Here is an 11662-nt window from a genome sequence, read left to right as displayed (position 1 = left end):
ACGGTCACTAAAAAAGGGTGTGCAATGTCCGAACTCTCATGGTTTTGATATGCAGCAAGTGGTTTTGAAGCCAAATGTTTTGGAAAACCAACGAAACGTGTATAACATTATATTGGCCTCAATTTCTTAATCTTTGTATTGCAATTTCTTTGATGTAACTTGCCGCGTTTTGGAGTTTAGGAAAAGTTTTCTACGTCCAAAGTCATAGTCAACTACTGAAAATTTTGTTAAGGATTATAAGCATTGAACATGACCGTTCTGCGTCACATCCATTCACTGTATATATGGGATTGGATCAAACTCAAAGATGAATATATGTATATATATATACTCTGATCTCTGGGGATCTTGCAAAGAAATAAGAAATGGGTAGACATTCTGTAGTCATGGGTGGTGGGGTGCATGCAAGCAATAATCCAGCTTTCATGCTTTTCATGATTGCTGCCTCTGTCTCTTTGCTTTCTATGGTTGTATTTGCTTGTGGCAGTTTCTTTAGAAAGCGTAAGCCTTCCAAGAGCCCTGATGAAGCAAATAAAACTTCTACCACCGCCGCTTCGGGCGGCGGCAGTGGCGGGGGCAGGGGAGGAAGAGTTGATAAGGGAAGTAGTGCACTTGGTGTGGGACCATTTTACGAAAATCTCCCAATAGTTAATTTGGGTGTTTTACCGACGCCAGACACTTGCACCGGTGATGCTACCAACGACAACGGTGGTAGTCACAAACATACAGGCCACACCCCTGCTGGTGGTGACAATAATCACGACGGACATGGTACTACTGACGATCATACTAGTAGCGGGGGTCATACAAATACCACTCATAGTGTAGGTGGGAGCGATACACATACAACTAGTGTGAGTCACAATAGTGGTGGCCATACAAGTGTCACGAATAGCGGTGGACATGATACTAGTGGCAATCATACTAGTAGCGGGGTTCATACAAGTACCACTCATAGTGTAAGCGGGAGCGATACACATACGACTACTGTGAGTCATAGTAGTGGCGGTCATACAAGTAGTTATACGGATCATAGTAGTAGTGGGTGGAGTGGCAATGACGGCGGCGGGAGCAGTTGGAGTGGTGGAGATTTTGGTAGTAGTTGGGGAGGAGGTTTTTAAGTTTGGGTACAAAAAGTTATGCCAATATGCCAACACATCTTAATCAATGTGTAAGTTGTGATACACATTCAAAGTTGAAATCTTTTAGCATTATTTTCAATGTAAAAATAATGTAATTCATACTTTTCTATGTACCATTTGATACTCTGTATCTTTGATATATGTAAACAAATTATATAATTTTTGATATTGTGAGGGATGGAGTTGTGAAATATTCTTGGTTTGAGCCAGTCAGCTATGACAACCTAAGCTGATTTACTTCATTATTGACATTTTTTGTTTGAGCCAGTCAACTATGACAACCTAAGCTGATTTACTTCATTATGCTTCTTTTGCCGACTAGAGTAAGATGGCGGGCTTCCCCCCAGAGCGCAGCTACAGGCTTTCCCGTAAATTAAAGATCTGGATGCACACTATTCGCAAGTCGTAACCCCTTTGTGCCTAAATGAATGCAATGTAGTTTGCAAATACAAGAAACTAGTAGCTCATACTACCTAATATTGCCTTAAGGTGTTATCCTAAAAGCATAATGTTCAGTATCTACTCCATTAATGGATCCTAAATGCATGACTGCAACTAACCCTCCACAATGTATATGCCAGAGCTCTATAATAAACATGGAAAATACAATGCAGAGACTTCTTTCCCACAAAATGCAATTCAAGAATGTAATGAATTCTACATTTAATATATGATGCTGAGCCAACTGTTCCTGAGTGAAAGTTCCTCAATTCATAACACTACTGGAACTATGATTGAAGTACCTATTAAATGTCCCCAACCACAAGAGCCCCCACGTCCTGGCCCAAAATTATGGTAACTCAGCTGAATACAGAGGCTAAACCGACTCGATTCTGGGTCATTGTTCCCAAACTTGTGACCAACTGAGCTGCCCACGTGGGCAAATACCTATTAAATGTTGAAGCTGACTATAAAAGGCTAATAACAGAAGTCCTGAATCCCATTTCTTCTAAACTGATGCAATATTCAAAATAGCCCCATTATTGCAGATGAACCAAATAAGTATCAACTAATCTAAAACAAAACAAGATTATCTTCAACTAATAGCCATCAACATCTTACAGCATTTTCTGGACTCACAAAGCACAAACAATTCACCACTTTCTTATTTTCACTAAGCACCACCTCCCATCACTTTCCTTTCTCCTTTCTCCATCATATATAAAAGATATAAAGATTCCAAATTTAGCAGTGCAACAAAAAAGGAAAGCTCAATAAAAAGCAATGAATAATGGAACAAGTTCTCTGCAAACTTCATTCTTTTATTGAGGGCTTGGAAAGAATAGAAATCTGAAATCCTCACACAGTAAAACATAGAACTCAAAAGCCATGCAATGAAAGTATCAAAATTTTTACCAGAGCACTGAAGTGTAATCTGACACGGGAACTAATTTCACAAACACGCAATAGCAGTACAAAAATGGGAAGAAATTAGGTCAAAAGAGGAAAGGCGGGTTTGAGTTCAATTGCAAACGAAGACCTGGGAGGGCAATCGGAAAGCTTCGGACTTGGAGAAGCAGGAGTCATCAATGGCGTCGCTCTGGCACCACCGGCATTTCGGACTCTGTAGGCACTGAGATTTAGACCCGATGTCGCGGCAGTCGGGTTTCGGGTTGCGATTGATGACCCGACGGATCCCCAGAGGTTTTCGGATCTGATCGGAGACGGCAGCGTTTACCGGCGATAGAAAGGCAAAGAGAAGAAGCAAACAGAAAATAATAATGAAGTGTTTAACGGCGAGTGACATTTTTGCAGAGAAAGGGAAGAAAGAGCCGTGCGGGATGGCACGAATCTAGGCTAGTTGGCAGGCCTGAGGGTAATATCGTAATTATAAGATAAAGAGCCAATTTATCTGTTTTCGGTCGAGTTAGTGTAAAAATTGAAATTATTCATGGCCCATGCAGGTCTCGAACCTGCGACCTTCGCGTTATTAGCACGACGCTCTAACCAGCTGAGCTAATAGGCCAGTTGATGCTAAAAATGTGCATACTAATATTAATTAAATAACAAAAACAAAGTTCATACAAGTAGTATCCATTACCATAGACATTAAGACAAACAATTAGAGTTAATTACTGAAATTGTCCTTTAATTATAGTAAAATTATCAATTTGGTCATTGACATTTTTTTATTAATCAATTTTAAAAATTTTAATCAATTGGGTCATCTGTTTGTTTAGTCATTAGATGTCCATTATTCGGGACCAAATTAATAATTTTGTTATAGTTAAGGGATAATTTCGGTCATCACATGCACCATTTCCTCTTTTATTAAATCAAATAGTTAATTATCGAAATAGTCTCTTGACTATTATGAAATTATCAATTTGGTTACAAATTTTAAAGTTGAAAGATTTAATTAGGCAAAAAATAGTCGAAGACTAGATTGATAATTTTACAATAATTAAGGGACAACTCCATACAATTATGATAGCGGTAGGCATGATATAAGTGTTATTCAATGTAATGAACATGACAAAAGTAACAATTATGGTGGACGTAGCAGTACTGCAGTAAGGGTGATAGTTATCATACAATTAAGTGGTGATGGTAGCCAGAGCGGGTAATGGGAGCAGTTAGGGAATGACATTTTTAGTCTTTAATTTGTTTTATTTTTGAAATTTTGATATTTATAAGTTAACTAGTATTTGCCCCATGCAATGCAGGGATAAAAATTTATAAGTATTATTGTAATGTTATGATACAAAACAGAATTAGTTTTATTAAAAATGTAAGTATAGTTATACAACGTAATATTCAGGGTCGTTCCAATAAAAATGGGGGTCATGTGCAATATATTAATTTGGGCCACTTTTTTCAAATAATTTCTATATATAAATATAAATAATAGTTGTTCAAAAAGTAGTGTCGGAAATTCAAAATATAAATAATGTATAAAAACTACATCTAAAATTTCATTTACAAAGTGACATGCCATGTGCACATTTAGACACAATCATCCACCAAATTTTTGATATCAACTTTTTTTAAAATCTCATTTTCAATAGAGATTAAAGCTAATTTGGTTTATCATTGTGACCAACATCATCTAAACAATTATCAACATTTTTATTATTTTCATTGTGCACACTATCATTTAAATTTTTCTTAATCTCACAATCATCTTGATCTTCTATATGAAGATTAGCATCTAACAATTTTTCTTTGGCATCATCTTTTTGCACATTTATTTGAATTTTTTTGTAATGAATTTTTCAAGAGCTCCCTTTTGAGATTGAGTTAGTTGCTCAATTCTTCTTTTCTTTTTACGCATTTCAAACCCATATGAATATTTTTTTAAATACATAATTATAAAATCCTAAAAAAAATATTTATTTAAAAACTCTATGAATAAATAATTAATTAAGAAACAAATTCATGAATATATTATTTTGAAATCATAATTATTAAGTCAGGTAAATAAAACAATACGATGAGAACTGATTGTATTGTATTTACTGAACTTGATTACAATGAGATAAGATAGATGTGAATATATACAATAGAGAGTCACAGTGTGACAAGGATAAGAAGTTCTAAACAGACTCGGATACATAGAGTCCTAATACTCCCCCTCAAGCACAGTGTATACTAGTAACCTGTAACTTGTCCCTTAGGGAAGAAAATCTAGGTCCAGGCAGAGCTTTGGTGAAGATATCGGCAAGTTGATCCTTTGTGGAGATGAAGTTGACTTGGATATCGCCCGAAGCTACTCGATCACGAACAAAATGATAATCAATCTCTACATGCTTGGTGCACGCATGAAAGATTGGGTTGACACTCATATATGTAGCCCCTAGATTATCACACCATAATTTTGGAATGGAAATACCTGGAATCTGTATCTCACGCAGTAATGACATAATCTATAGAACCTCAGCACAAATGATTGCGGTAATTTGGGACAAACAAATAATACCCGGAGTATTCGGGTTATCGAACCACAGGGAGATGGGGTACTAAGCACTAGCTACTTGGTTACTCATATGGAACTAATATGAACGAAACTTGAAGATTGGACAATTGTAGAAAATAAAAGTGCAGAATAAACTAATTAACAAGGTGTTGTAAGCAATAGAGCAAAGCAGGATTCTTGGGATCACAATGTTTAATCACCTAGTGCCAATTAAAGTTTGTAATATTTAGTTTGAAATTAAAACTTGTGTGAGAATGCAAAGTGGAATAAAATTACTCTTGTAATCTCTATCCCTAGTGAATTTCCACTCTCGTGGCTTAAACACCCGATAAGAACAAAGAACAACATTCAATTATTCCCAATTACTACCATCACTTGATGCGCAACAATCTAGAATAAATTCCCCAACCAAGTTGCCATTTCTCAAGGTGCAACAGTCAAGTGCAATCGTGTATGCCCTAATTTATGCCTAACTCTCGTTATGACATGAATATGGCTATGAAGCAAGTAATTTAGGCCTTTAATTACTAACAGCAACAGATTAAAACAATATTGCAACACAAATCATAAAACCAAATATAAATATATTAAGGAATTAAAGAACTATGCACATAGGTTCATAAACAAATTCACCCAAAAATCCCTAAGGGGCCGTTTGGTTCACGGAATGTTAGATTACCTTAGGGAATGTTATATTGCTGGGAATGTTAGATTACTAGGAATGTTAGTTTCCTGTGTTTGGTTAAAAACTTAAAATTGAGGTATGTAATATAATCATGTTTGGTTTAGGATTATCTTTTATTTATTTAATAATAATAATAATATTATAATAATAAGCTAACATAAAATATATAAATAATTAGAATTAAAATGACAAAATTCATAAATATGCAAGGTTATCTTACATTACCTAACAAAATGAAGGGAATCACATTCCCTTCAAAATCCTATGTGGAGGGAATGTTGCATTCCCTGGGAATGTTATATTCCCTCAGAGAAAATGAACCAAACATAGAAATGTAAGCTCGGGAATGTCACATTCCCTTGGTTATATAATATAACCTGAACCAAACGCCCCCTAAGGGTTTTAGCCACTCATAGGCAATAATAGCAATCAATACAATCTTGAAAAATAAACAAACAACAATAGGAATAAGAGAAAGAGTGAAAGAATTCTCCCGAATCTTCCTAGTCAATTCTCTACTCCAAAGCTAATTGTAAATCTTCAAATTGGTCATCTTGGTTATTGCTCTTCGTTGCCTTCCAATACCAAAATCTGGAAAAAGAGAGAACCCTAGGGGTGATGGAAGATGATCCTTTTATAGCGGGAACCCAATGCGATTATTTTAGGAAAATTCCAAATTTCAGCAATACGCATTCTCGGCACGTCGAGCCTCTAATCTGGGCGTCTTCTTTTGCTACTGGAAATTCTCGACGCGTCGAGCAGCGGGCATCACGCGTCGAGGCTTTGATGCTTCGACTTCTTCCTCTTTTTGATCCATTCGTGCTTGAAAATCTCCCTTTGCTTTTACACTTAGCCTGTAATGGTGAAAAAACACTACCAAACACCGTAAGACATTCAAAACAAGTGTAAAACCATATTCTAACGAGAAAGCAAGGGAAACACGTATTAAACAGGAAAGATTAAAGAACTTAGTTACTGAGATGATTCAAAATAACTGTAAAAACATGCACAAATGTGATAACATCAACAAAAATCTGCAAGAGCTTTGTATTCAACCTTAGTGGATGACTTGGCAACAGTTCTCTGTTTTTTGCAAACCCAGGATATAAGATTACTCCCCAAGAAAACAGCAAAACCACCTGTGGATTTTTTATCCTTAGGACAACCAGCCCAATCAGAATCAGAGAAGGCATGAATGTCTCTAGATGAGCACCGTCGTATGCGTAAACCATGACCAACTGTTCCCTTAACATACCTGAGTACCCGTTTAAGCTGCTCCCAGTGTGACATGGTGGGAGCATGCATATGCTGGCATAACTGATTAACTGCAAAGGATAGGTCAGATCGTGTGACAGTGAGATATTGCAGTGCTCCAGCTAGACTCCTGTACTGTGTGGGATCATCGTATAGATCTAAATTGAAGGGGACAGTTTTCGAGATAGAGATAGGTGTAGAAAGGGGTTTGCATTTAGACATTCCAGCCCGTTTTAAAATATCATTCATATACCGTTGTTGAGATAAAATAATCCCATTGTCACTCTTAACTGTTTCAATACCCAGAAAGAAATTTGGTTCACCAAGATCTCTTATTTTGAATGTAGCAGACAGTTTGGACAAGAGCTGAGACATAATACCCTGATCACTTCCCATTACAAGAATGTCATCCACGTACACCAATAGATAAACCAAAGCAGAGTCTTTAGAGTAATAGAACAGAGAGACATCTGTCTTGGATGCTTGAAATCCAACTGATAGTAAGAACGTATGTAGTCGATTAAACCAGGCTCTGGGAGCTTGTTTTAACCCATATAGAGATCTTTTTAACAAACAAACATGATTCGGGAAGTTAGCATCAATATAACCAGGGGGTTGCTTCATATAAACTGTTTCAGCCAGATTACCATTCAGAAAAGAATTATGAACATCTAGTTGTTTGATAGACCACCCAGATGTTAAAGCTATAGATAGAAGGAGTCTTACAGTCTTAGGCTTTACCACTGGACTAAATGTGTCGAAGAAGTCATGGCCTAGAACCTGATTAAAACCTTTCGCAACCAGCCTGGCTTTATGCCTTTCAATAGCACCATCAGCCTTTTTCTTCGTACGAAAAAACCCATTTACAGCCAATAATATTCATACCGGCAGTGGGTGGAACAAGAGACCATGTGTGGTTATGCAGGAGAGCATTGAATTCTTGGTCCATGGCTTCACGCCACTCAGGATATTTGACAGCTTGAGAGTAACATGTGGGTTCCGTGGGATGCACCTGAGCTGCTAGAGCAAAAAGAGGAGCATCTGTGTTGCTGCGAGTGGCCATAGAATGAGTACGGACATTGGGCCTGATGGACCGCCCACGTGGCCGGCCTCGCTGGCGAGCAACGGGCTCCACAGGATCACCTGACGAGGCAGCCTGTCCGGGATCCACGGCTGGTTCGAATGAAGTTGGTAGCGACGGTTCTGATGGCTCGTCATTGGACACGGCATGAATAGGTGTGCTGTGACTGAGAACAGATTCCGCCCAAGGTCCAGAAAACGGAGTAGATAGATCCTGCAAAGAAGTTTTAGTAGCAAAGGGAAAATCTTCTTCATCAAATCTGACATTCCTGCATGTGTAAATCTTATTAGTATGTAAGTCCATGCATCTGTACCCCCTAAAGGACTCAGGATAACCTAGGAAGACACATGGAGAAGACTTGTATGACATCTTATGACGATTATATGGTCCAAGATGAGGGTAGCACAAACACCCAAAGACACGAAGAAAAAGATAGGAAATAGGGGATTTATGTAACAGGAGATGAAGACTGGAGTTATTTAATACAGAAGATGACATTCTGTTAATTAAATAGACAGCAGGCTCAAAGGCAAAATCCCAAAATTTCAAAGGAACTGAGGCATGAGCTAGAAGAGCTAGACTAGTTTCAACAATGTGACGATGTTTTCATTCAACACGACCATTTTGTTCATGTGTATAGGCACAGGATTGTCTATGTTGAATTCCTAATTGAACAAACGAAAGAATGAAACTTTTTGTACTCAGCACCTAAATAAGACTGAATTATTTTGCAATTAAAGGACCGTTCAACAAGAGTACAAAATTTATCAAAGATGACATAAAGATCAGACTTTAATTTCATAGGGAAGAACCATGTATACCGGGAATAGTCATCCACAAAGATCACAAAGTAACGGAAGCCAGAAGTAGATAAAGTGGGCGCAGGACCCCAAATGCCTGTGTAAATAAGATCTAGTACATGAGAACTAGAGGAAGCAACACGAGGGAGGGGAAACGGGCAGATTTGCCTAATTGACACGCATTGCATAAAGAATTATGACAATGAATATTATCACGAGATCCACTAACTAAACAAGATCGAAGTATATGGCTAAGAACACGGTTATGAGGATGACCCAGACACGTGCCAAGTGGAAGCCGAGACATGAGCGGAAAAAAACACTGACAGAGACGAACTAGGTAATGGAAGTGTGTATAGTCCCCTCGAAGAAGTATTTCCTTGGTATTGATATCCTTCACAACAAAAAAGAGTGGTGAAACTCAAAAAAGACTTTATTATCGGATGCAAACTTCTGAACAGATAATAAAGAATTAGACAAACGTGGAACGTGAAGTATATCAAACAATGTGAATGATCTAGAAGGGGTATTAAAAGAGGCATGGCCAACATGACTAATAGATAAACCCATACCGTCACCGACACGCAAGGTGTCATTGCCAACATATTCTTTTGATGTGGTCAAAGCAGCGATGTCCGGAGTAACATGATTAGTTGCCCCTGTATCCGGGATCCATGTATGAGGAGTACCAACATCTGAATTATCTTGATATGTTAGATTGACCTGGGGTGGGGAATCATACTGGTTATAGCATACATGAGCCTCGTGACCAGTCCGCCTACATATCTGACACTGAACCTGATTGCCACCACTGTTGCGTTCGTGACCGCGACCACCACGCCCACGGCCACCTTGCTGTCTACCGCTACCACCACGATTGGACCCACCGTTTCCAACGCCTGCTCGTTGACCGCCGCCACGGTTCTAACCTCCGCGACCTGATCGGCCGCCACCGCGCTGAACAGCAAGAGCCGTCGGAGCACCGTCGTAATCACGGCTGGCGATAAATTCCTTGGTGCCGTGAAATTCCGCCAACTCCTGAAGCGTGACCGGCTCCCCACGGACGGTGAGAGACGCGGTGAGGGCACGAAATTTCGGTCTCAAGCCGCGAAAAAACAAAGAGATTCTGATCGTCGAGGGAGACGACCCGGCCGGTGAGGGTGAGCTCTTCAACAATCACCTGAGCTCGCCCGATGTAATCCGCAACCGACGAATCACCATGGTCCAGTCCCTGCAACTGGCCGAGAAAGTTTAACGCACGGGCGCGGGAGGAAGACGACAACGTCTGAATAATGGCCTCCCAAAGGGCACGACTCGTGCGACGTCCGACGGCGATTGGCATGACCTCGTCGGAGAGGGAGGAGACAAGCATGGACAACAATGCTTGATCTTGACGCATCCAAATGGTATAGGCGGGGTTCGGTCGTGGTATGGCGTCGGCGGTGTCGGCGTCGGGAGCAAGAAGAACGGCCGGTGAGGGTTTCGTACCATCAACAAATCCCATTAGGTCATGCCCGTGAAGAAACGGGACGACTTGCGTACGCCAGAACAAATAATTCTTGTAGGTTAACTTGGTACTGATGAAGTGATGCGCGGTGGATAGCGACACAATTGACGAAGAACTTGACGATATAGCAGCATCAGGCATGGTCCGTTCGGAGGAATTAACAGGTCCGTCAGCCATAGAGACGAGAGACAAAGAAAAAACCCTAGTTTACTGATACCATATGAGAACTGATTGTATTGTATTTACTGGACTTGATTACAATGAGATCAGATGATGTGAATATATACAATAGAGAGTCACAATGTGACAAAGATAAGAAGTAGAGAGTCACAGTGTCACAAGGATAAGAAGTTCTAAGCAGACTCGGATACATAGAGTCCTAATAAATACAATAAGCAAGAATTGTAAAATATTTAGTAATTTTAAATACCTGTCGATTTATAGTTGTTTTTTTAGTGTGTGTGTGTGAATTATGAGATTTGCAGTTTGCGTAAGATTACTCAAGCTACCTGTTAACCTATACTATTATATTTATATTAATAGAATAATAGGGTTGCCGCGTTGCACACTTGCACCATCTGCCGAAGGAAAATTAAAGCTTAAATCTTAACGGCTATTCTGCTTATGCCCATATTATATATAATATATATTTTTTTTTAAGTATGGGGCCCCCAAAATTTCGGGGCCCTGTGCAAACGCCCTGGTAATATTTAAATGTTAAAGACAATAAATGCATTCATATTGCTAATCTCATTTACAATAATGATCTTACAAAGTTAAACGGCTAGAGAAAGACCAGGACCACATCGTAGTTTACACACAAAAAATAGAAAAATAATGATCTTACAAATCTATTAATATGCATTCAGACTTAGACGGAAAGTTTTTTTCCCTACTTGATTTTACTTTACCTAACTTTCTTTGTAAATTATTAAAAAAAAAAAAAAACTAATCAAAATTACAAACTATTAAAAAGTTAGCGCGCGCACACACATACAGATATATATATATATATATATATATATATATATATATATATATATATATATATATATATATATATATATATATATATATATATATACACACACACACACACACACACTAACTTAATAAAAATAAAAGTTTTAATATAATAAATATTGGGCCAATATATAATTACATTTTTTTTTTAATTTCTGGGTCAAACCTATCCCATTGTTGCAGCTCATTTTCCCAAAGCTTATTCACAATTTTGGAGGGAAAGCTAGGATTCTGCTTTATTATATATAAAGAAG

At 38.4% G+C, this 11662-nt stretch overlaps 1 protein-coding gene and 1 non-coding gene across 2 annotated transcripts; one reads left to right on the top strand and one right to left on the bottom strand.

Moving 5' to 3' along the window:
* The first annotated feature begins 365 nt into the window (after positions 1-365).
* LOC109162444 (uncharacterized transmembrane protein DDB_G0289901-like) lies at positions 366-1121 on the top strand. Its single transcript, XM_019311146.1, has one exon. It carries the CDS (start codon positions 366-368, stop codon positions 1119-1121), a length of 756 nt encoding a protein of 251 aa, XP_019166691.1.
* A 1913-nt stretch (positions 1122-3034) lies between these two features.
* On the bottom strand, positions 3035-3108 carry TRNAI-AAU. Its single transcript has one exon. It is a non-coding gene; the product is annotated as a tRNA-Ile (tRNA).
* Between the last annotated feature and the right edge of the window lie 8554 nt (positions 3109-11662).

The sequence above is a fragment of the Ipomoea nil genome, unplaced genomic scaffold (assembly GCF_001879475.1).
Source record: "Ipomoea nil cultivar Tokyo-kokei standard unplaced genomic scaffold, Asagao_1.1 scaffold2942, whole genome shotgun sequence".
Classification (NCBI taxonomy): domain Eukaryota; kingdom Viridiplantae; phylum Streptophyta; class Magnoliopsida; order Solanales; family Convolvulaceae; genus Ipomoea; species Ipomoea nil.
Note: the sequence above shows the minus strand (reverse complement) of the source record. Positions and strands in the feature narration are given on the sequence as shown.

Excerpts from the sequence above, each read along its gene's own strand:
- LOC109162444 (XM_019311146.1), top strand. The coding sequence starts at position 366 with ATGGGTAGACATTCTGTAGTCATGGGTGGTGGGGTGCATGCAAGCAAT.